Genomic DNA, 25,818 nt, shown 5'->3' with positions numbered 1-25,818 from the left:
CCCCTGTGGATCGACCGGCACTCTGCAACGAGGCAGAGCGCTGCTCCTGGTCGGAGGAAGTGCTGCCGGGCAGAGAGCTCTCCACCTCCCACCGGAGCTCCAACTGCAGGTCGAAGCTAGATGTGGATCTGTCCGCGGAGGGCTGGTCTCTGTCGGAGGCCGGAGTCTGAGCTGAAGGACTTAGTGGTGAACCAAATGAGATGGCCGGAATTGTAACACCATCGCAGGCATTAAACCTATTATATAGAAAGAGCAGTAATCTCACCGATGGTCTAATTTGCTTATGAGGCATCAGTATCACATTGGAACCACAACCAGATAAAATGCCTTGTAGCATTAAATTAATATCTGAGCCACCACATCCTGTTCAAAAACCCTTTAACTGTTCAATTTCAGATCATAAATAAATAAATACAACACACCTATATATTTGCTGTGAAATATCAGCATTTTTATTCACTCAATTTCAAATCCACCACTTTGTATTACCTTCTTAAATCAGCCAAGTGCTGTGTATGGCATTTACAGAAATGATATCCTTATTTTATCAGCAAAATCCACAGAGATCATATGAGGACCCAAACTCGTTAAGTTAACTGCGTTAAGCCGACACCAGCTGAGCGATCTGCTGCTTCAGGACAGCCTTCATCTCCTGGCTCTCCAGGTTGTCTGTGATGGTGGAGAAGAAGTGGCGGGTGTTGTCGCTCTCCAGTGGGCTGCTGCTATCTGGGAAAGCACCCATGATGGCCTTGTAGTGGCTGAGGATCTCCAGACTGGACAGGAACAACGGTTCACACTGGCCTCCTGGCATCATCACCTGGAAGAAGGACGTTAAACCACTGAGACTTTCATCCAGATTATGGGAAACTAATGCACAAGGAGTCTATTTCTAATAACAAAATATTGCTATTTTTAATTTCAATAATCCAGTTAGTTGGACTCAGAGTGTTTCAGTGTCCCGTGGAGTTGATGATTCTTACCTGGATGTGCTGAACATGACAGAATAGCTGGCTGAGTACAAAAAGGACTTCTTGGCTGCGATCAGTCTCCACCTCCTTCTCCATTTTGGACTCCTTGAATTCCAGAGGAGAGTCTTCTGCTTGTAGAAGGTCTTTAGACATTTTAGGAAGAGGCAGCTTGGCTCTTACCGAGTTCATCATCTCCCTCACAGCGTGGGCATACAACCTGCCCACGTGTGCCCAGCCGTCTGCTGACAGCCAGTGGGAGCAGCTGGACCCGCAGAGCAGCTGGAGGACTCGGAGCAGGAGGATAGACAGGCGGAGCTCACATGAAAAACTCCTCAGATCCAAGAGGGGCAGATAGTCCATATACTCGAGAGAGAAGGGAACGTAGAGGCGGCCTGAGGTGATCAGCTCCCTCAGGACTCTCAGCAGTCTGGTCCACTGGGAGATGGAGCACGAGGGCAGGGTCTGGGTCAGAGCCACCAGAAGACCTTTGCTGAACATGCCGACGTGGTCTGGCTGCCGCTGGTCCAGAGAGAGATGAGACAACATGGTGGACTGCAGGGAGTCTGATGCAGAGCAGCACTCCATCCAGGCCACAAGACCTGTGCCCTGGCCGTACTGAGGCAGGTCCAGACCTGACCACTCCTGCAGAGGAGGGGGAGACGATAGGAACAAAGAGACATTAGCAGGTAGAATCGGGTACTTGATGTAAACATTCAGGGCTCAGCCTAAACCTGGAGGGGTCTGGGAGCATCCTCACCTGTAGACATTTTGTACACCAGCTATACAGACTATTATTTTCTTTGATAATCGAATGTATAAAAATAATTTGCCAAGGAAAAAAAATCAACCTGACGAGTCTACATCCTATTTAATATCTAACATCTATTCATCACTCTGAAACCATGACAACAACGCTCAAATTGTCTGACGTTTCACAAAGCTCTCCACAGAATATGTAAAACAAATATAAAATAGGTGGGAGCACCCCTTTTATAAATGTTTCTTAAAGGAGTCATCACCTGGTTTTATACGTATCCAGCCCCCCTTGGATCGCTTTGGATCAATTCGTAAAACTTATTAGAAAAAAAAAAAAAAATTTTAATCAAACATTGAGCTTGTTCTGACCCTTTTTCGTACCGCGATTTTATCACGCGAGATTACGCGCGAGGTTTTGACTGGTCCGGATGTGCATTGTATAATATGTAATGAGGCGCGCGTTGATTCGCCGCAGGAAGGACAGAGCCGGGGGGGCTTGCCTGCATGCAGACTCCAAAACATAATGGCGGCGCTTCGGCGATTTCAGGTAGCGGACGGGGCGGGGTTGGGTGGTGAAAGAGGGGTGGGCTTATGCAAGTAGCCGCCACGGTGACGTCACCGAAGGCGCAGAATCAAAATCTCGTGCTTTAGGAATGCACACCCTTGTGTGCTATTCCTGTTCGGAAAAAGAGCAGAAGCGAAAAAACGGCGCCACTTTCAAACTCCAGCCTTTCAGGCAAGTTTCAACTGAGGTCAAACACAGATATGCATGTTTTAACAAGAGAAATTGCGATTTCCGGGTGATGACTCCTTTAAAAGAACCTTGAGATCAAGATCAATCCAGAGGAGTTCTTACCTGCTCAGGTAGATCACACACGGTCAGCAGAGACGAGGGAACCTCGTTTTTAAAGTGCTCCCCCCAAATGGGCTTCAGGTGGAAACGAACGGTCCAGTCCAATTCCCCCATTTTGTCATAGAGCCAGAACAAAGCTCTGGACCAGCTGCTGGGGGCCGCTGCCACCTCCGCACCCACCACCTGCCCCAGTGTGGTCAGCAGCGACACCAGCAGCTCCTTGGTGTCCATGGACCAGTGGGGGACAGCGGCCTCTGGTTGCTGCTCCCAGCACCTAGCAGAGTTTCCAGTGGATATGTGTTGGAAACAAGTAATAGAAAGAATGCGAGGGTGGACGAAGGCCGTGAGAACATACGTCTAACAAACCTGAGAGTCTGGTTGTGGAGCTGGGCCAGGAAATAGAGAAGGGGAAAGGGAGAGCAGTGTAACACCCAGTGAGGTTCCAGTGGTTCCTGGACATCCGCAGACAAAGCAGCGTGGAAAAGCTGCAGACTCAGTTCTATATCCAAGGAGCTTTGACCTGGACGACATACAAATATTATTGTATTTGATTTAAAAACATAATGGAAACAAACATTTTGACAGGGAACCCTTAAAGCTGCACTAATCAACATGTTTTACTTTAACAATGGATCAAATAACTACATATAAACATATAAAACTATATATAAAAGGAGAGATCCATCACAGGACACTCACCCGTAGCGGAGAAGTTAGGCAGGACGAAGAAGTTCACGACCTCCTGAGGTGTCAGAAAGCTCCGTCTACGTATTTCTTCTCCCTCAACTGTCATGTCAGGCTTCATCAGCAGACCCAGAAACTCAAGGAACTGCTCTTTCTCATTGGCTGATAGTGATTTGGTCTTGATCATCTCCTGAAGACACCTGCAGAGTAGAGTGCTACCACTTGGAGCATCCGTTCCTTCATCTGTGCCCTCCTCCACCTTTCCGCTCTCCCCTTCATCACGTCGGGCTTCATCTCCCTCCCCCCTCTGTCCTCTAAGTCCAGGTAGCTGCTGCAGGATCTTGGCCATCTGAGAGAAAGCACCTTTATTGAAAATGGCTGAATGACAACAAGACCTCAAAGCCGCTTCTGGGTTCTGAAACGCAACTCTAGCTACTAGAGAGACGGCCGTGTTCAGACTGCCCTGCGACGCCACTGCTGACGCTCCGTCCCCTGCTTGGATGATGCAGTTGAAGGCCATGTTGAGCTCCTGTTCAAACGCTTCAGTTACAGCAGAGGGGACGGACCGCCCAAAGAACCCCCTGCTGGACAGTCTCAGCATGGCAGCCAATGCTCTGTTCTTGTCTTTTAAGGAAAGTGCAGAGAAAATGTCTGCGATGACTTTCATCAGCTTCCTGCACTGGCCGACATCTGAGCTCTCGCTGTGGAGTTTACTCATGAGGGCGGAAGTGAGATTGATGAGCGCGTCGTGCTGCTGGAAGGCCGCCCGGTTCTTTTCCAGGCATTTCATCCAGAGGTCATCACAGGCGTCCAAACTCTTTTCACAGGCAAATAACACCGCAACGTTCTGAAAGTCCTCCAGGCGGTGATCGATGATGATCATGGAGATCCTCAGATTCATCTCAGGGGAGCTCTCTGTGGCAGGGAAAGCCAGTGACTCCAGCAAACCTCTGAGTGGATTCCACTCAATCCCTTGATCATCCATTTCAATCATAGTTTCAGGCACTCCTGCTTTCTGTAGCGCCGCCAGGACTCTCTGGACACTTTGTTCTAGTCTAAAAGCTGAGTAGCTTGGTTTGGAGTTGTCACAGACTTTTAAGACCCCACTGTTTTGCCAAAACTGAGTACATTCTGTTATAATCTTTAGAGCTTCTCCAAGCTTCATCCCGCTGGGTTGAAACTGTGATGGTGAGTGAGACGCATTTAGGTCTCGCTGAGCCTCTTGAATAAGTTCGGGACTCAGCTTCTCATCATTCTTTTCTCTGATGGTGACGACTTTAGACAGGATGTGCATCTTCTCTTTGGTTGGAAGTATAACTGCTTGGTCTGTTAGGAAGACTGTGTAGAGGGCATCCAGAGAAATGGAGAGGGCCTGGAGGCAAAGTTCTGTTGTAGATATGTGGTCTTTTATGTCTCTAAGTGCATGAAGGAAAATGTGCAGGACATCAGCGTTTGGCAATGGTGCAGGTACATCTGATGCATCTAACTTGATCCTTTTGGCAGCCTGAGGGGTAAGAGTGAACGACTTAGACGAGAGACAAACAAATTGTCTGGCAAACATGGTCTCTAAGCTCTCATCTCCTCCTGCTTTCTTCTCGACTCTGGCTTTCCACAGCTCCCACCAAACATCCAGAAGAAGTCGAGCATCGGCCTCACCGGTAGGGCTGCTTCTCACGTGTTGCACTAGCCTTTCAAGCTCAGCACAGATCTGAGCTTGAGGAAGACAAAGGAGCAAATTGGCAAATATCTGAGCAGCTCCCATTGATCGCACCATTTCCAGCAGGACAACATGGTTGACCTCAGGGAGGCCATTTTGAAGGGGGAAGAAAGAGTTCTCCCTCCAGGCCATCTCTACATCATTCCCAGTCTCCCTGCACAAAACCTTCAGCCACACAGCACAAACTAATGTTTTTATCCGGCCGACAGCCGATGTAGGGGGATGACCGCCAAGTTCATCCTGTCCACAGAGTTCTCTGACGGCCTCCAGGACCGGATGTCCCACCCTGCTCCAGTCAGCTTTCTGAAGGGTGGACAGCAACGAGGGGAGACACAGTTTCTCAGCGAGGAGGAAAGCACCCTGAAGAACGGCCGAATCTGAAAAGGACAAGAGAGCAGGAATCAGAACTAAAGCTCCTATAAAAAAAAGACGACATATACACACACAAGTAGTGTTTCAAATAAATTATTTTCTTTACAGATTAGTGTCTCAATCAAACGTGTTGCGTGTCAGGAAAAAAGAGGAAAATGTATGTGGTCTGAGGGAGCCCAGCAAACGCTCCCGATTCTTAGCTCAGTTTACTATCAGATGTAAATGAAAACCAACATTTTCTCACATTTAAGAAGCTAAAATCAGAAAAACTACTTATTTTTATATCATTATAGTACTGTCAGTTGACTAATCCATTGATGAAACAATGGATTTTCGCTAGAAACACAGTTATAGTTTACTCTTACTACTATCATAAAATCTGGATTTCCCTGTTTTTTTCTTGTATTTAATATATTACATAGTATAACATTAATTTAAACACATAATAAGAATCGTTGGAAGCCATTTTGCAATTCGGCAATGGACTAATTCATAAAATGTTTTACTTTGGTTCTTGTGTCATTCTCACGGTGTTCTTGTTTATCTGACACGTTTCGCGAAGAGAAGACAAATTCACCTTAAATTAGACTTCAGGTTTATCTACGGGACAAACATGAAATACATGTAGGGTCACATTTTGTAACAAAATGAGGCTTGTTTTAATTGTACACAAAGTTAACGTTACCTTTGTTCATCAACAACGCCATAGCTGCTGAATGTAGCTAAATACAGCTAAGCTGGTTTGCTTATTTTCACTCCGATTTTCAATTCCATTCATAAACGGTTAGACTAGTCTTTCTAGACCTCTCAGCCACTAGTGCTAATAGTCTGTCAATGTTACCCGCTTTTCACACGTTACGGTAGCATGTCAACCAGACGTCAACAAGTTCGTATACGAGCGCTTCCGCTGTTCCGCATCAACGTGACCGAGAACAAGAGCGGCCTGTCGGTGTTCAGTCTTCACAGCGCCACCGCAGGAGGCCGCCAGTACTGCATGTTTGATTACGTAAAAACGAAACCGCCTAAAAAATAATGTTCACTCCATAATGAATCAGCACTTTTTTCGAAATACAACACAATGAGGAAACATGTGCTACAAATTCACAATACATTATATACATTTTTAAAATGTTTTGTCGGTGATATTTTGTATCTGCTTACCACGTGACGCGACAGGCAGGTTTCTTTCTCTCCGTAAAATGAAAGCGAAAGTATCCTCTCTCAACTGTGTGAGTCGCTTGGTGCGGTGCGCGAACAACAAGGAGAGCTTTCTGCCAATGAATAATCATGGGACTTATCTTAAATATACTTGGTTACTTGTATATATTTGCAGGTAAGTTGTTGTCTTCAGCTTTATCACAGATTGTGGCGTTTTTGGAGCCTGTGAAATGGCACATAAGACATAAATGAGATGACTATACTATACTATGTTACTGTAGTAAAGTTTAGTGTAGTGTAATGAACTATACTATACAACGGTCGTTTATAGTATTCCACACTTAAGTGTACTATGCAACACTAATCCTATCCTGTACAATACTACATTATACTACGATAATGTAATGTATGTTAGCTGACTATAGTGACTTCCCTCTGTTTCTCTCAGGTGTGCAGTGTGTCCATCAGGTGCCATGGCTCCCCTGTGAGTTCACTGACGAACAGGTGTTTGTGAATAGTGAGGGTCACACCGAGACTCAGCTCAACCACAGAGAGGCCATGCTGCAGTTTGGTCAAAAAGGAGACACTCCTGTTAATCCACACGCCGTCACGTTCCTGGTCACCAGTAAGAACTGCACCTTATCGGAGAAATAGACCGAAAACTATCGTATCCTAACGTTACTTCTATTGTGTTCTAGGATCTGAGCTGGACCTGCAGCGGTACGTAGAGGGACAGGAAGCCGATCAGCTGGAGTGTAAGCTGCGTAGGTACAGCACAGAGGGCATCCATGTGTCCTGGCCAGGCCAGGAGGGGCGGGACTACAACCGCTGGTTCGTCTGCACCCTCAGACAGGCACAGGGCCTGTTCCTAGTCACCGTCTTCCTCAGACACCCATCTGACCAACCCCCCCCAGGACAGCAGGACTACCGCAGGTGGCCTGCCATAGAGGACAGAGAGATGCTCGCCACAACAGGTGATACTCAACACAACGTCCTTCACTTGAATCATTTTAGGAAGTGGATTGTGTACGAGTCAAAGCTTCACTACAGCTGTGTTCTTGTGACGCTTGAGAGTGAACTGGGCAGCCCAGCATTGTACTCATGATTGTTTTTTGCTCCAAAGTTAACATGTTTCTCCGTGTCCTCAGTTGCCATGGTCATGAAAACACAATCTCCATCAGTGAGAACAGGCCTGGGCTCCCAAGTTAAGCTGCACTGCCAGTTTGCCGTTGACCACAGAGGGGCACAGGTCACCGTGGAGTGGCAACGGCAGCATCGTGGTGAGAGAACCAAACTCTTCAGTCACGCCAGCCACACAGGAAAGAGCCAGGGCAGCGGGGTGGCTCCGAAGGGCCTCGCCAGAGGGGACGCTTCCTACAGCCTCCCCTTCACCAAGACGAGCAGTGAAGCCACCTACATTTGTTCGGTGTCGGTGCTTCCACTGCTTGGCACTCTGGATATAAGTCTGGATATCAGAGGTGAGGAAGAGTCAAAGAGAGGATACTAGTATCAGTTCCTGTTCTGCTTGTTTTTGTGCTAAGCTATGCTAACAGTGGCCACTTCAGTTTCTATTGAATGTACAGACATGAGTGGTATCAAAGAAAGTAAGCAAATAAGCATATTTCCCATCAAACAATTCTTTATTAAAGGTCTTTACTCTTCCCAAAATTGTTAATTTGCATAACTTAATTTTGTCTACACACTAGCATATCGTATAAAACGGCAATCTGGATCTATGAAATATTCTGAAGTCTGATGAGTCACTCAACTGTGAGACAATAGTGGAAAACACCCATCGAAGTGTCCTAGAACCCAAAGTGACGCCTTCATTGTTTGTTTAGTAACTCTCCAGTCGGTTTTTGCACAGAGCAGTGGCAGCTGGAGTCAGACTCGGAGTCACACCTCTTGCTGAAATCTCCTTGAAAACATTTCATCACCTTTTAACGCCTCCTCTCCTCAGAGCCTCCCCGAGTGTCTCTCAACGTTGAATCGGCCCTCTCGCTGCAGGAGGGCGGGGAGCAGAAGGTTACTTGTGAGGCAGAGGGTTACTACCCTCTGGATGTGGATATAGTGTGGCACATGCAGGACCCGGCAGTGTCAGGCCGGAGGGTGGGCGCTCCTCTCCCCGTGGTGCTCCAGAACGTTCTGTTCTCCAGCCACAGACACAACCAGGACGGGACCTACTCGCTGACGTCCTTCTTCTACCTCAAGGCTTCACTCAGCCACTCGGGGAGACAGTTCACATGCATCGTCTCCCACCAGTCCCTGATAGCGCCCATCAAGAAGAGCTTCATCCTGACTGTTGAGGGTGAGCACACACAAGCTGTAGTACTGTGAGCTACCACACGGTGGCAGCAGAGGAACATATCTGACTAACGAAATGTTTGTTCTCCATGCTCAAGAGCCAAACAGCTGGATGTTTACCCTCACTGTTGGCTTCTTTCTGGTCACCCTGGGGGTCGTCCTGTTCCTGCTGCTGAGACACCTGCGCTCAGGTGAGTGTGCAGACCCTCGCACCAACAGGCTGAGAACAGAGTATGTGCACATGGTGAAGCTGGAGCGGGAAGAGTCTTTGTCCAAGCTATAACGAAGAATCTAGATTCAGGAGGAACATTAAGGAATCAATAATTTGACAAATGAAGTTAATGCCTAAAATAGTAATTATTTCATTATTTTCTCCGCAGCAAGAAAACAATCAAAGCAGGTAAGATGACATGGAAACAAAAGTGTTTTGATTTAAACGTAAAAGGCTAACGAGTATTTAATCTCTGGATGGTGTGTGTGTGTGTGTGTGTGTGTGTGTGTGTGTGTGTGTGTGTGTGTGTGAGCAGAAAATGCCGTACTGAGCAGCCTTGGAAGACTGAGCAGATCAGTGAAAACACCAGTGAAGGCGGACTGTCCTCCTCTTCCTCCTCCTCCTCCCTCGTTCATTTGTGTTTGAGAATATCTCAGACATTTGATTTTTGTTTGCTTGTGTGTTTGTTTTAGGTGATTTGGGGAATTGATGACGCTGAATGTGTTTTAGCTTTGATTTTGTTCTTGCTGAAGAAAACGTGATGTTAAAGTGAATGTTTGGTCTTCTGGACAAACAAAGTCACACATTACTGAACGAGTGTACAACACTTTAAAGGCATCTTGTAGAGTGCTGGAGTTCTAGTAGGACAATGGAGCAATGCTCACTGTGTGTGTGTGTGTGTGTGTGTGTGTGTGTGTGTGTGTGTGTGTGTGTGTGTGTGTGTGTGTGTGTGTGTGTGTGTGTGTGCAGAGGCAACATGACAAACATCCCTGGATTCACTCTTTTTCAATGATCTACAAGCAATGGGAGGGAAATCCTCCATTATGGATGTAAATAATGCGTGATCTGAAATATTTTAAAAAGCATATTTGCTGTTGATTCATGAGGAAGGAACAGGATGTCTTCTAATCAAACGCCATTGTAGAAATATCAATGCAAAATGCCAATAAATTCCCACTGGGCGAATGTTTCAACTTGAGCTTAAACTTCATGTGAACTACAGACGATCTTGCAATAGGATCACACCAGCCTCGATGCATGATCAGGTGTGAGGGGGGCCCTTCTCCACTTCCTGTCCCACTACTTTCCGGTGCCTCAGACCACCTCCAGCTGCTGTAGTAGTTCCAGATACATTTGACCATGAAGACACACACACAGACTCACAAGGTGAAAACATACAAGGCTGGTAATTAACCCTGTGCGGTGATAATTGATTTGGTTTCATATTTAAATAGTTTAAATAATGAAATAGCTTTGGGGAAATGAAGGGCAGGTCCCTGTGACCCTTCAGTAGATATTTCTGCAAATACATAACACTGTAACCACTTCACATGTTGATAATGTCACTTGATAGCTTCAAGCGAAGAACTTAGGTGAAACACATGTTACACTTTGATAAATCACAGAAATGGACTCGTGCTGTTTTCTCTTAAACCCCCACTCTCCTCCGCATCAAATCAAAGCTTCTTGTAAAACTTCTAGACAAACCCTCTGCGTTTGTATGACGTGGTCTCTGTACGCTCTCATTAGAAACACACATGCTTGTAAAACATCATAACTGCCTTTATATGTCAGCCGTCGGCCTTGAAGTGGACCGATGAAGAGGAACGTGGAGAGGGAGTCCACAGAGAGGACACCTAAACCTGCTCAGTCAGGTCTGAGTGCATTTACAGGGATAAACAGGGCTTTACTTAGACTGGGACCAGATGTGTGTTTGTGTGCCCTAAGGTGTGTGTGTGTGTGTGTGTGTGTGTGTGTGTGTGTGTGTGTGTGTGTGTGTGTGTGTGACAAAAATGGAGAAAAGGCTAAAAAAAATAAAACAGCTACCAAACTGATCCCGACCTAAGTCCTTTAATATTCTAGTTGTAGCATATAAATGTTGATTAAATATTTATCTGACATGTTGAAATAACAACTGTAGCCTAAAGCTACTTGATCTTCTGACGTTCCTGATTCAAGAATACAATGTTAATACTCGTAAATTATTCATATGATGCGAGTGAAGCTTTAACTGGAAGATCTGGCTCCTGAGAGTGACTAAGGAAGCTGAGGAATTACAAAAACACTCCCGGGTTGTGTGGTGTTTCTTCTTCCCACAATCAGACGTACAGACGGCTGCCGGTCACCTGTCGCCAGCTTTAACTATTCTGTGACTGTTGTGATGAGATGTAACGTAGGACGTGTGGTCTTCAGTCGGCGATTGGTCCAGCAGGCCCGGTCCCGCCCACTTCCTGTTTGCATCTCCACGGCTCCTGATTGGAGCAGCACCCAGACACAGCTCCAATCCCAAGGGAGCAATCAAGCTCACCTGCTTATAAATACCATGGGAAATTGCCTCTCAGGGCCAGCTGTGATGACTTTTGTTCAGCTTGCCGTGCGTGTGCGCTGTGATGAGAAACATTAGTTGTGTGCTACGTTTAATATTGTGAGATTACCTTGGAGGCTAAGGGTTGACCTCACTGATCCTGCTTCACACTTGTAGACAACCTGTTACAATAGGGTCAGGGGTGCTGCTCAACTTTGGTTTTGAACTAAGAGTGTGGGTAACAACCTTTAAATAACACACACCATTATCTTGAAAGGTTGCTTGTATCTTACAGTTTGGAGGAGTAATGTACCTGAGCAGAGAATGAAGTCACTCTCTGTGTGTGTTGTTATCAGACCGTCGCTGTGCTCTGTTTACGTAGGCGGGTCGCTGCGGATGCCGTGTGTCCATGTTAGTGTGTTTTATTGTGAGCATGTCCCACCGGCTGGTTCATGGCCACCTCCCTCCGGTTCCCCCTCAGGCAAACACCATTGTTTGCGCTGTTAGCATCGCTGTTAGCATCGCTGTTAGCATCTTGCTCTCAATCTTGCTTCTACGTCTTTCATAAGGAAACTTGAAGACTGAATTGCCCTACGCAGATCACGTAACGTCCTCTGTTCTACGTGATGTTTAGAGGTTTTCCCACACTGACAACACTAAAACGCTGTACCGAATACTTTATTTGGCATGCAAACCCAAAGAATGAAATCATGAAAAAAGGCAGAAATCTTGGCTGTGGCGGCTTCAGTGGAAAAAAATCATAATGACATCGGCCCTTAAGGAGCAACCATGGAAGGTCTCAGTGGGGCTGGTTTGGTCCTGGCTTTTAAACGGGTTTATAGTTACAGTGCGAAGCTCTGCTGGGAAGAAAAAGCCTGCACAATTATAAAGAAGTAGAACGTATTACGTAGTATAAGGTCAGGGTGAAACAAACACAACAGACCACGAATGATTATTCCTGAGAAATGGATACAAGTGACAGTTGGAACACAACCGCTTCACCAGTATAATTACAGCGACGTCATCCAGTCACAGACCTTGAGACAATAAGCCCGGTTGTCAGGCAGGAGGCAAGCCAGGGCTGGTGTTTGAGGTCGGCCGATTCCATGGCAGATATGGCGAAGAACGCACACACTGATCCCTGGGTGTTGTAACTGTACAGAGAATAATCAGCTCATGGGATGCTGTTGATGCCCGTTGACTGCTGGATCCTTATCATTCAGCTTGTGTATCCAGGTGTGCCGTTACAGGTAAACGGCAATGTGAGGACGTGTCTGAGCGTGCCGGGGAAATAAAGAGATTCCTTTATGTGGTTTCATTACAACATTGACTTATATTTGACCAGGACCTACATATCCCTCTGGTCATATTCTCACTCACTGCCTTTCACAGACTGTTTAGACTTCCTTCTGCAGTTTCTGGGAGTCTGCATTCCACACTTGTAGCATAATGGACATGTGGACCAGTCCAGAAGTATCCGCACGGTCACAACAGTAGGAGGTGTCTGAGCCTACACCCTCTGACGACGACATCCACATCACGCAGCCCCTCACTTACCCTCACACACTTGCTGACGGCGAAAATCTAATTGCAGTCATTGCGTCATTTTCAAAAAGAATGCCCCGTTGCAAAACCACGTCTTGAAAATGTGATGCAATGATGTGCAAAATCTTTTCACCTCAAAAATGCATCACAGTCAAGGACACTAGTCTACGCAGCCATGCCGATCTGATGCCGATCCTGTTGATATGGAGTGTATGTGTGTCCAAGGTTTGTCCACCCTCTGATCCTGCCGCGTCCCAGCAGTCAACCGGTAACTTAAACTCAGTGGAAATTTCATGTCAACAGTGGGGAAGGTCGCATCTGTGTGTGTGTGTGTGTGTGTGTGTGTGCGTGCCTCAGAAGATCCCGTGACCAAACCGCTGGCCACACAGTTAACTACTGCACGCATAGTGAAGATCCATCTGGAGCTAATGGAAAGTTGTGTCGGAGAGTGTGCCTCGAGTGCGTGATGGTCTTCACTGTTTGAGCTTTAATCTGTGTTTTGGCTTCAGCTCTCCTCCTTTTCCCCTTTTTCCTCCACGACCACAAATTCTCCAGTTTTATTCCTTCCTCGCTGTTCAGTCGCAGCGCGGCCCTCCTGTGATCTTTTAATAATAAACAGCTCTAATGACGGTCCGACTGTCTGGCTCTCCTCTCCCGAGCTGCTGTGACAGATCTGGAATAACACGGAATGATTTCAACACGAAGGGTGTTTGGAAAAGCAAAGCAGCTAATTGCCACTGATGTCGCTGACGGACCTTGACTCGTGCAGCGTGCGTTCGAACTCTCTGCTCTGCCAGTTGCATTAAGTCTCACCAAGTCATAAAACTTAAAAACATGCAGCAGCTTGGAGGTGATGAGCTCATGCATGCAGTCGCTGGTCTGGCTGATGGCGCGCTGCTATCAGCCAGCAGCTATGGGCGCTCGGGGTTTTGAAACACCACAGTTGCATAAGAGAGTGAGAGGGAAATATGATTTATAGGGCACGCTGCAACCCAACATTTAAGTGGTATAGTAAAAAACGATGATGTGTCATTGCACAGCTATGTAACGAAGGGCCGTGAAAATGTTTTCGAGGGAAATAGCTGGATCGCTTCACGGGGGAATTTGTTGGTTTGCAGTTTTGAAGAAAAACTGCTGCCAAAAAAAATTGTGTGTGTGTGTTTGTGTCATGCTAGCACAAGCACAAAGCAATGGCATTTGTGTGGTGACGTTGTAGAGATACGCAGCGGGATGTGGTGTGTGTGTGAATGAGAAGGAAAATGTTTTGCTTTATATTGAGATTAATGACGCTGTGAGTATATTTAACTTTAATTTCTCCCTCTGTATGTGTTTACATGGAAACTAAAGGGGGAACTGTAATTGATAGTGGCCCTCAGAGACTGGACTGTGACAGTGTGTGTGTGTGTGTGTGTGTGTGTGTGTGTGTGTGTGTGTGTGTGTGTGTGTGTGTGTGTGCGTGCGTGTGTGTGTGTGTGTGTGTGTGTGTGTGTGTGTGTGTGTGTGTGTGTGTGTGTGTGTGTGGAGCTACCCCTTTATACACTTCTCAGAGTTTTAAATGTCCTCATTCTGTGCCATATCATCAAAATGGTTGATTGCAGCTGCAGGTTTGAGTATGTGTTAACTACAACACACACACACACACACACTTGCAGGGCACATAGTGCGAACTCAAAGAACTGGACAGTTCATAGAAGCTGGCGTCAAGCGGCTCCATGGCTACCGCGCTCTGCTTTGTAAAGCGTTGTGTTTGTTGATGACAACACGGTAACAGGCCGGTCCTCGCCGTGGTCATTTGAACCCTGAGCTGCCCGTTACGCCAGCTGGCTCTCAACGTAGTTCTTACTCTGAGGAGACATTAGATCTCTCTGACGTCAAGTGAAAATGGATAACATTAACATGCGCTTGTGCTTGTTTTCCTCAAGAGAAAAAATTGATGATGGAAATAAGTTTGATACTCATTCTCTTTACGCCGTTTTTGATGCAGTTCATCATGTTATTTTCTTTCAGTCATTTTAAGGTTCACCAGAAATGCCTCCAGCTGAGGCTCCAGCAGGCCCTCCAGCGGGGCCTCCAGCAGAGACCAGCCGGCCGGTGCTCTGAACTCTGGTCCAAGACACGGGAGGTGGAGAGCTCTGTGCCTGGCAGCATCAGCAGCAGCAGCACCTCCTCCGACCGGGATCCAACACCACTGGATTCTGAGTTTGTTTCGGCACAACAAAAGTACTTGGTTGACATAGGACACAAACAGCAGTCTCCTGTGTGACATTTTTTTTACCAGACCACCACAACAACCTCAAGGGGGTCCTGGGCCCACCCACCCATCGAGTGAACTATTCACATGGGTGCAAGTGGGTCACCTGGGCATCGTTGACCCATCCTGCTCATTTAGGGCTCATTCCTGCACCTCTCTATTTAGCTGTTGGTGGAGACCAAAGGAGAGTGAATATTGGATTACCAATTGAACATGACATAACACTAATGTTATATCTGCTGAACAAGGTCACCATATCAACTTGTCAGGGTTGCGTTGTTTCGCTGCTACCATAAGGCACTCTGCCGTATAGTCTTTCAAATCCGTGGGAGCCTTTTGAAGTGGTCTGGATTTCCCATTAAATAACTATTATTGTATTTTCCATTTCAAGCTGTAAAAATATATCTGCATGAAGGACAGACAATCCCTATAGTTCTTATGTTTATCTGAGTTATTCATCAGTTTCCATAAGTTCCAGCTCTTCCAGCTCAGTTATACCAAATGAGGTCTGACTCCTGTCCAGCTGAAAAGCCTCAACTATTTCTCAGGCCTCTTCTCAAACATAAACCTTCTTCATCACTTATCTCAGAATAGGACCTCTATTAGTCCTCTAATAGTTGAGCTCTGACATAAAGATATCCAAAGTATACATTTTCCAAGACTTGTATGGAAACCTCCCTAACTCCAGCTTAAGCCAACATTTCTCTGATTTAAATAAAGCAGCCTCATCAGCAGAAAGACCGGAAAAAAGACAAGTTTGAAAGATAGTGTTCTCTTTTCCGAACGCCATCTCTCCACATGTTGTACGCTATAATTTAAAAGCAGACGTTCAAACGCTACTTCCATCCATGTGGATATGGAGCCGCACCGAGAGGTGATTTAGGACACAGTACACGCACTCTGTGGTGATACGGTGTGTAACAACCGCACTGTAAGTCCTGCTGACACTGGGATTATTCTCAGTCCTAATTTGTAATAAGGACGCCAGATGTGTCTGTGTGTGTGTGTGTGTGTGGTTGGATGTCAGTCAGGGCCAGCAACACGGGAAAGGTCAGCAAGGCACATTCCCAGGCTGTTAAATAGCAAAACAGGACGGTCAGGGAACTACCATCGTTTTGTTCTCTCTCTCAGCATGTCGGCGTTTCACTGTCTCTCTCTCACACACACACGCACACACACACGCACACACACACACACGCACACACGCACACACACACACACACACACACACACACACACACACACACACACACACACACACACACACACACACACGCATGTTGTAAAGACAACACACTCCTGATTTATTGGGTCTCTGGGGCCCTGATGAAACTCATCCTGAATGACCTCATTTATACTGCTAGAAGGTGGAACAGACACTGACTGTGTGTGTGTGTGTGTGTGTGTGTGTGTGTGGAGAGTTTTCTTTTACAAGACTTGTGTTTTGGTTAATTAGAAACAACACAACCCATTGTGATGACACTAAAATACCGTGTTTTCTGCAACGACATGTCTATCTCAGTCCTCTTCTTCCACTTCTACTTGTCTGGTTTTTCCCGTTTCCTCTTTCTGGTTAGTGTGGTTTATATTTGTTAAAGTTGCACAATTTGTTTTTGCTTAACTTGATTGCAAAATGCATTGGCTACAGAATAATTATACTAAGCGTTTGGGGATTATAAGCCTGGCTTTCACCGAGCGAGTGTCTGTGCCACGGGTACGATCTCCAGGGTAAATTAAGTAACTCATATGGAAGGAAACCCATCAACCACTGCACAATCGAAACAGGAGAGAGGATAATAGAGCTTTTTGTTTTAGCTATCGGTAGTTTCCCCCATTTACAACGCAAGTTAGGTGAAGGTACTACCCCCAGTAATGGAAATGGCAGACGGTGGATCAACTAAAGTAACTATGGAGAATAGAGTGTGTAACTTCACTCTCCATTTACATCAAGCGTAGTGGTTGTGTCGGTAACAATAACACCGCTTGGAAACGCTTGGAGTTGAAAAGTTGTCTATTGCCACTTCACTTTATTCATTCATTGTTTTGAATTGATGTTTTAAGGTTGTTAATTGAACATTCGTACAGCAGCGTAGCAGCAACCCTCCGGCAGGGACGGACTGGGGCCAAAAATCGGCCCTGGCATTTTGGCCCAGACCGGCCCACCAAAACAACTAAAAACTAAGGGTTAACTGTAGTTTTTTAAATAGGAGCCATTAAACAAAATAGGTCACTGTGGTTCGATAAATAAGACAGAAGAGCAACATTTTTGTGTTCATATTGTTCATTATTTCAAATCTAATGACTGTGAGTGTCGTTGTTTCCATTTTGCAGACTTCCAGGTGACATTTGAGTGAAATAGCCCTTTTGTTCATGTCACACGTGCATGATAGCCAGGTGACAGACCTAACCAGCCAATCAGAATTAAGCTTTGCTGCGGGACCTGGGAAAAAAACGGCCTGTGACATTAGGTAGCAGACAGACTTGAGAAGGATTGCCAACATTGCTATGGATTTTGCTAGAAAACTTCAGACTTTTATTTTATTTTTGCATGGATATAAATTTCCTCTTGGGGGTATTTTGTATTTGTGGTGAACCGACTAGGATTTAGAAGTTGTACACCTTGTTACTTCGAAGGAGACGTAAGTTACTGTGCCTTTCTCGTTCTCTCTTTGCTGCTAACGTGTTTGCTAGCGATGGTCAATTTGCTGCATAAATACACTCGAAAATGGATAGTTGTGAGAAGCTAGATGCTAAAGTAATGGCTATTTTATTTCTGTTGTCACCTGGTTCTGCAAAAGTGGATCAACACCTGGAGTTTGTGAGTCGTGGCTTCTAGGAGATTGTGACTAACTTGAACTTTCTGGTGAGTAATTTAAGTGTTATTTCTGTGAATGATTTGGTTAAATCCAACCTGTAGTGACAGCTGAAATACTAGACGATTCTGATTTGTATTGAACTGTGACTGTCTACAGGAATCTGGTAGGACTGTAATTGCCAGTGTTAAAGGACCCATATTAAGGACTGTTTCTTTTAATTTATTTTTCTCACTTTATTTCATTTCATGTTTTCAAGCAACCAATGCAGTGAGCTTTTTCTATAACACTTACCTGTTGTTCATGAGTCTTATTTGCTATTGCTACTTAGGTTTCGGCGTCTAAATACTCATTTCTCCAGTGAGCGAATCTTAATTCTTCTGATATACTAGTCCCATTAATTGCTGATTTGGTGGATGTTATCTCTTTACCATATATATAGCTATTTGGGCTGTTGGGTTTCATAGGCCTATCACTTTTATGGGCCGGTTCATGCCCCCCCAAAAAAAGTGTCCTCGGTTGGCCCTAAAAGCACGTCGGCCAACCAGGAAAATGCCCGGTATGCCAGATGGCCAGTAAACACACGTAGCTCTGTCTGCACTGTGTTTGCACTGTTAGCTGCTAGCCACCAGCTCAGCAGTTGCCATGTTGAGAGCCGTGTGGAGGCAAAAATATGTCACTTTTAACTGTTTTGACATTCTTAGACAAACAGTAAATATTTGAAACTGCTGAAATAGTTTTCACACCTACATTTCATGAATTTATAAGTCCTTGCACCTCAAGTATATTTTATAGCCCCATATATGATAATCGGTCACAGTTATGGTTAAGGTTTGGTTTAAAAACGTAAGGCAATTAAAACTGCTTGGTTGAAATGAGAGAATTTCTATTTGTTCATCATGACAAAACAGCTGTCAAATCCTGGCAATAGCTGTGTCATTTAAAATACAGTATATGTGTTTATACCTAAATTATACAGCAGCAGACAACTGTGATTGCACACGTTGTACTCCCCTCCATCCATCCTGACGTCCTTTGTGAGAGATTTTAACAATCACCCTGTGTTCAGACATACATTAACTTGCATGTAAAACCGTCATCGTCAATCAAATGGATGCAAATTGCAAACTGGTTTATAGTATGACTATTACTGAACATGGTTTGTAAACTGGATCTTATTTAAGCGTCTCACCACTACCTGAAGCAGCACGCCTACTTCCACTGTTTACCATTAAATTATGAAAAACCAAAAAGAAAACACTAGCAGACAGCGAAATTGTCCCACAAAATAATTATTACAACATCACATACATTCTGACCTTTTCCCCATTTACATGTTTCCACTCCTCTTCCCCGTTAAGTATAAATCAACGAGCGGCAGCAGCCTGCAGAGGACGAAGGGTCAGCGAAGGGTTGATCCACATGTATTCAAACCTCCAACGTTTACAGATCCCACCGTGACTCACTGGATTTCATTACTCCTCACACAGATACCAAGTGATCTGACGCAACGCTACTTATCCTCTTGTCTGGGCGAGTGTGGGATTCGGCCGCGTTTACAGGCTCGTGCAAACACTTGCAAGGTTTTATGTTCAGCCTCGACACAACATTTAGATAAAGTGTCTGAATACATGTAAATATATTTTGTCATCCAGTGTGTCGTAGTGGAAGCTCGGTTGTGCACAGTAGTTCACGATGCTAGATGTCGTGATACTGTATATGTTAAAATAGATGTACTACAGACAATTAGTGTTCCACACTTGCAGGTTGAGGGAGTCAGGAGTTTATATGATGGGAATACAATGTACAGAGAGATAGAGAGATGAGACATATTTATCAGAGTAATGTTACAGGGGTCTGTTTTCCTTCGCGAATCTACAATATTTATGGACGGATAAACCTGCTTGGACGCACAGGGGCAAATATGGACCATAAATCCTCATTCCTCCCACTCTCGTTAAAATGGCTATAGTTTCCCTTGTATAATACTTGGCCATGGTTTTGCATTGTGGTAACCACAGATGCGTCATATATAATAACTATTATCAACAAAGTGAGACAATGAAGGTCTTCGAGAAATGGCCTGAGGATCAGGTAAATGCACAATGTTGCAATAGAAACCATTTCATCCTGGGGGGAGAATGTCACATAATAACTTTTGGGATAGTATTTGTATGAAAACACACTGAATAGCTGAATAGCTCCAAAACGATTTTTGGAAAAAGACCATTTTTTTTCCATACTACACTCTGACATCATGTGTGTATTTTGGTTTCACATGTTTTCATTAAATACAACCGTTTATTCACTACTCATGTTCCCATATGCAGAGCAGCATGTGTCCTGGACTCAGGGCTTCAACGTGAGTCGGACGTCTGTTTGAAGTCAGCAGCTTTGATAAATCTCCTCCTGTGTTTTCAGAAGTGCTCACAGATTACATGTTGCAATGCTGCTGGCCGGAGCTAACGATGCTGCCTCTCTCAAGCGTCAGCTTCGAGGGAAAATGACTTGCAGTGATGAATGTTCTCTATCGACCCTGCTGATTGGCTCTGTTCTTGCCTGTGTGAGTGTGTGTGCGGCTGATTGTGTTTGTTCGGCCCCCGGGGCCCGCACAAGGAAAGGGTGATGTAATGCTGAATCAGGGCCTCGCTGCAAGCTGGAGGGCTGGTAACCTGCATGGGATTTGTGTGTGTGTGTGTGTGTGTGTGTGTGTGTGTGTGTGTGTGTAGATAAAAGGGAAAGAACAATTGATGGATATGACTGAGATGTATTTTGGCTCCGTGTGACTGAATGACTTCATCTTACACAATCACACACACACTTCTTTAAGGATCAGTCATCGTTTATCGTTTTTTAAGTTGTTCACTGGCTCCTGGGAAAATGTCTCACACTGTGTGTGTGTGTGTGTGTGTGTGTGTGTGTGTGTGTGTGTGTGTGTGTGTGTGTGTGTGTGCTTGTGTTTATCAGTAACTGCATGGTGGTCGGTGTGTGAGGGGAAAAAATTAAATTCTGTTCACATGTTAGCAAAAATGATGTCAGACAATCCAAAGAAATATCTATGTTCTATGTGAAATCCTTCCTAAGTGTTTGTACTCGTGTCTTTCCTTGTTTATCCACGTGCAGTTTACTTCCCAAAGTGCATCCAGCTCGTGAGGTCACATGCTCACAGCGGCCCCCAGCATCCTCTGTACTGTTGACATTAGGGGCCTGTCCACTTCCACACCTATCTAATGCTGACGCTGTTCCACGGAGGACACCCAGTCCACATCCAGTCACTGTGTCTCCCTCAGTGTTTCAGCATATGAGCTTGGGTTGCAAAGTTAGCTTTCATTTTTCAGACAAAATGGCACTAATTCAAAGTCACTTCATCCAGTTACCCTTATTATTAATCACAGATGATACTCTTGATATCTCCTTCTTGTAGAAAATAACAGTTGTCTTCCAGAAATATATTTTTTTTTAACAAAAACCACCTCCAAGTGCCTCTAAAGCTCACAAACATGTTATATAATATTTGATTAATTTGTACAAAAATCAAGGTGTTAAAACTAAATATTGTGTTTTTAACAAGCAAACACTGGACTTTAACTCGGATGGGCGGTGTTCGTGTCCTGTGTGAAACAATGTTATTTTTACTGACGACTGACGAGTCACATGACATTATGTCTGTACAGCATACTTGTCTTAAGCCAAACCACGGTGCTTTTCTCGAAGCCTTACTAAACAGATCCTCTGCCCTAAGATATAAAGCAAAAGGCTGGGGGGCTTCTGCAAGTAGGGATAAGATCACGTTGAGATGTTAATTTGTGTGTTAGAGGGTTGTAATCATGCAAAGCCAGTGATCTCAGAGGGTTTTCCTGAATAACATTGTGTACACTAGTAATAATCAAAGTTTGGCTCAGAGATCACTTCCATTCTGAGGGGTGAGAGAGCCGAGAGGTCTTTGGAAGCATTTGTAGCGCCGAACGTTTCACTGCTGGCTTCAAATGCACGTACAATATGGGCCACACACACAGGGGTCGATGGGAAGGCTTTCATAGCTCATGTTCAGAAATGTCATCCACATTTCTTGTGAAAACAATAAAGTAATACTACGATAGCAGATGCTTCTTCTTTCTCCTTCTGAAGGCGAAGAAGGACGATGCTTTGAAAATAAACACAGAACGTGAACCCCGTGTGATTGTTTCTCTCGTTAACCACGCCAAAAATGGATATGAGACACGCCCCCCTCTCCCCTGCTTTAGCTCGATCAGTTCATCGCTCCTCCCCCCTTCCTCCCTGTCTACCACATCGTTCACCTCTCTTCACCTTGTCCTCTGTCTACTTACTTCCTTCTCCTTTAAAAATGGAACCTTGATTCACGGTAATATTTATGCTTTATTGTTCATAATTTCAAAGAGTATGTTTAACATTTCCAAGAGAAAACAATTAGGAGTAGGGTAACGAGTAATCAGCTGGAGCTGATGTGGGCATAAACCAAATAAAGAGCACTCCGATCTCTTATATACGACCTCGGCTATTTCTCTGACGTAACATGTAATCCCACATAATAACATGGTTGGCTAATGACAGGCCCCTTGTGGACACAGTGGCAGCAAGACAGTTAGCTGGGCATGCTAACGTGTGCGGCTTACGTCAGATAAACACTTACACTTGTTCTGTTGTGTTTTAGGGTTTTTGGAAAAGGTGATTCAAAAAGAGATACCACTCTTTTACTCATGACAGACAGACACTCTCCACAGCCCCATGCTGTTTTGGCATGTGGAGAGAATTACGGTTGCTAATTCCTTGAACAATTTGTGTTTGGGAGCAGGGTTTTAGCGAATGAGCACTTTCTCGGCAGCATCTCATTTTTTTTCTGACTACATATTCAAGGTAAGGAGAAAGAACTGTATTGATATTATCTTGGGTGGCCTCACTAACACTGAGTCTACTTTGCCAAAACATTTGTGGACCTTAACATTCAGTATAAACATAGCACAATAATAGCCTGTTAGTACTAATTGTAGTCGATGCGTTTCTTTCTCCTTCACTCTCTCTCTCTCGGCTCCATATGCAGTTCATTAAAGTCTTTTGAAGTGTCAATGACATCATGACTTGGCTGCCATCTCCATGGCCCTGTTTAGGCCTGACAGGTTCCCATGGAAACTCTTATGTCATGGGGGGGTGGGGGGTTCGAGGTGAGGCGAGTGGATGATGTTTTAAGGCCTGTTTTCAGGTGAAATGTGACGTCTGTTAACACGAGGACTGGCAGGAACAGCGCTGGGTGTCAGACTGGGATCGGAGCCAGCAGGTTTGCCTGTGTGTCAACCCGGAGACTCACACAACGGACGGCCTGGCACGGCCTGCAGTCTGTTGTTGTGTCTGATCGTTGGTTTCCAGGCAGAGATGTCAGAGTTTACAGTTAAAGGCTGATATGTCTTGGGGGGAGTGCTCCCACTGGGAGAGGAATCCTGTCAAAACATGATGTGAGGTTACAAACTAGCAGACATCATGTTACTGCAGGATTGTTTTGATCATTTATTAACGTAGTTTATGTTGCATAAAGACCAGTGTTGCTTTCTTGCTACAGTCGCCTACTTTTCAGAGCCTCTCAGTGAGTTATATTAACCATTATATAACCACTTAACTTTCTGCAAATGAATGTACAATGACATCACGGACATATGATCGTATGCCATCATTTGCAGTGTTAAATGGACTATAAATTAATAAACCTCACCAGACAAAGCACTTTGCCCCTATCTAGACTGGAAATGAGGGGAAACAGCTCGCCTCGATCATTCATTAATATGTTGGTTCTCATTTGTGTAATCTGTACATAAACAATAAAATTACCAGGTGTGGTTTTATTGGGCATCTGTTTGTTTTGTGTCAGTTAACATGGTTAACCACATGTTTCAAACTGTATAAAACTGTGACTGAAAATACATTTTCCTTGAAACGTGATTGAAAGTTGCAGTTTAGTTCAGTTTAGCTCGGCAGTTCGATCCAACGGCGTGTGAATGTGCATGAATGGGTTAGTTAGATCCTGATGGGCAGGTGGTAGTGGTGTGCGATACTGCAAGATTTGGTACCAAGTAAATATAGAGCATCGCTGATACCAATACTTTTAAATAATTAAGGTGGATGCATAATCAAAATGCTAAATCTGAAAGAATTTTTATGACCTTTAAGTGTTTTTGTGATTATTCCTTTAAATTATTAATTAGTTAAAAACCAGGACAGAATTTGGGCAAAGTTTATATGTAAATAGAAAATACTTTATTATCAAATCAGTTTTTGTTCAGAGCAGAACAGTAACAAAACTACAATACAAAAATGAAATACAATTTCTCTGAAATAAACAAAGTGTACAAAATTACTCCACCACAAATATTGTAAAACGTTCTTTCAAGTAGAATGTGTGTTCAGGAGATCAATACCAATGTTATTGATTTTATCGATATTTGGATCGATCCGCCCACCACTAGCAGGTGGCACCTTGCATGGCAGCTTCTACCATCAGTGAATGTGTATGAATGGGTGAATGTAGACATGCCGTGTAAAGCTCTTCGAGTGGTTGGAAAGACTATAGCAGGTCCATTGTTCATACTTTGTACAGGACTAGTCTCAAATATTATTGCAGGGAAAGTGATACCAGGTGTAGTGGATCACTAAGAAAGCAAAGAGAGAATCGGCCTCAGCTTGAGATGTTATACGTAAATAGCTCATGTTAAATGGTACATTGTTCGTGTAAAACACGGCTCTCCTTTCAAAATGTATTAGACGTCTCTGTTTCCCTGGCAACAGTAACGCTACAGACATTATTAGTGATGTTGCTAAAAGCAATGGATTAAATTAATTAATTCAAGGCTAGACACAAATGTAATGTAATGTTTAATGATGTGTCATGATACTGACACAAATCAGTCTTTAAATAAACATCTTAAAATGATTAATATTATTTAAATAAAGTTGAGAACTGTATGGCAGTCTAGACATCCCTTTCTCCATTTCACCTTAGAAGCATACCACCTGAGATGACGGCATACACGGTCCATGAGCATGCAGCCATATCTGGCCATCCAAAATATTACGCCAGACTGCGAAATCTGCCACGGACAGACACGGAGGTGCACACTCACTCACAGACGCACGCACACTCCGCCGGAGATAAAAACACATTCTTTATACAGTTTTAAATTTGATAACAGTTGCCAGTAAAATGAATTTGAAAGCGCATGCCATGGCCGGACAGATGACAATCTGCAGAATGTACATGTGTTGTCAGTGAATCTCTAAACTACCAGTGGAAGAGCTTGAGCTGCAGGAAGCTGAAGCCTCTGGTAAAAACGATGCGCAGTCTAAGCTGTACAAAGCCTAGAGAGGTGATTTTAATCTCCAAATACTAATGAAAATACAGTCACATAAGTCGGCAGCAAATATACTGAGACTTTGTTGTTGTTGTTTTAGGAGCCGTGCCTGGCAGTGCTGCGGTTTCTGGATCAGCACAACTCATCTGAACACAACATCTTATAACAAAGATTGTTGATGGAATGTCTGCTATAACAAAATAAGGAGACGTCCCAAAAGGTTCACTTACCGTCCTGCCTGAAGATTCACTTACCCAACCAACTGCATTGAACGTTGACCCCTGTGGCCTGTCCCACAATACACACTTCCACCATTTTGTTCCAAGTCGCTTGGATGCTAACCTTGACAATTTGTCGGACCCTCATTAACAAATCATTAATTTACTCTGTCAGGGTTCCGCCGGTGCAAACATGTCTGTTTGAGAAAGAGAGCGTTTGTGTGACCATGAACATGAAGTTATCAGTATAGCAGCTAGCATGTAGCTGTGAACATAGCAGTGCCGTGTGTGTACTGTGTATTTGTTGG

At 44.5% G+C, this 25,818-nt stretch overlaps 2 protein-coding genes across 3 annotated transcripts; one reads left to right on the top strand and one right to left on the bottom strand.

The window, feature by feature from the left end:
- Positions 1-441: 441 nt before the first annotated feature.
- On the bottom strand, positions 442-7,007 carry gemin4 (gem (nuclear organelle) associated protein 4). Of its 2 annotated transcripts, none has more exons than XM_084018767.1 (6): positions 6,929-7,007; positions 3,277-5,355; positions 2,944-3,097; positions 2,581-2,851; positions 981-1,610; positions 442-817 (listed from the first exon to the last, which is right to left on the bottom strand). In XM_084018767.1, the coding sequence occupies exons 1-6, from the start codon at positions 6,981-6,983 to the stop codon at positions 602-604; spliced, it is 3,405 nt and encodes a 1,134-aa protein (XP_083874893.1). In that variant the 5' UTR covers positions 6,984-7,007; the 3' UTR covers positions 442-601. The 2 variants fall into 2 exon arrangements, with proteins under 2 accessions (XP_083874893.1, XP_083874894.1); XM_084018768.1 differs by lacking the exon at positions 6,929-7,007 and adding an exon at positions 6,036-6,247.
- Positions 6,536-9,997, top strand: dhrs13b.2 (dehydrogenase/reductase (SDR family) member 13b.2). Its single transcript, XM_084018771.1, has 8 exons — positions 6,536-6,683; positions 6,957-7,133; positions 7,207-7,482; positions 7,657-7,986; positions 8,469-8,816; positions 8,911-9,003; positions 9,193-9,212; positions 9,340-9,997. Exons 1-8 carry the CDS (start codon positions 6,638-6,640, stop codon positions 9,352-9,354), a joined length of 1,305 nt encoding a protein of 434 aa, XP_083874897.1. The 5' UTR covers positions 6,536-6,637; the 3' UTR covers positions 9,355-9,997.
- Positions 9,998-25,818: the final 15,821 nt, after the last annotated feature.

The sequence above is a fragment of the Eutrigla gurnardus genome (assembly GCF_963514095.1).
Source record: "Eutrigla gurnardus genome assembly, chromosome: 10".
Classification (NCBI taxonomy): domain Eukaryota; kingdom Metazoa; phylum Chordata; class Actinopteri; order Perciformes; family Triglidae; genus Eutrigla; species Eutrigla gurnardus.
This window is presented reverse-complemented; position numbering and strand designations above follow the sequence as displayed.

Coding starts and splice junctions, on each gene's coding strand:
- dhrs13b.2 (XM_084018771.1), top strand. CDS start 6,638: ATGGGACTTATCTTAAATATACTTGGTTACTTGTATATATTTGCAG. Junction 6,684..6,956: donor TTACTTGTATATATTTGCAG/GTAAGTTGTTGT, acceptor TGTTTCTCTCAG/GTGTGCAGTGTGTCCATCAG. Junction 7,483..7,656: donor AGAGATGCTCGCCACAACAG/GTGATACTCAAC, acceptor CCGTGTCCTCAG/TTGCCATGGTCATGAAAACA.
- gemin4 (XM_084018767.1), bottom strand. CDS start 6,983: ATGGCACCTGATGGACACACTGCACACCTGAGAGAAACAGAGGGAAGT. Junction 1,611..2,580: donor TGTGTGATCTACCTGAGCAG/GTAAGAACTCCT, acceptor CCTCCTCTGCAG/GAGTGGTCAGGTCTGGACCT. Junction 818..980: donor GTCATGTTCAGCACATCCAG/GTAAGAATCATC, acceptor TCCTTCTTCCAG/GTGATGATGCCAGGAGGCCA.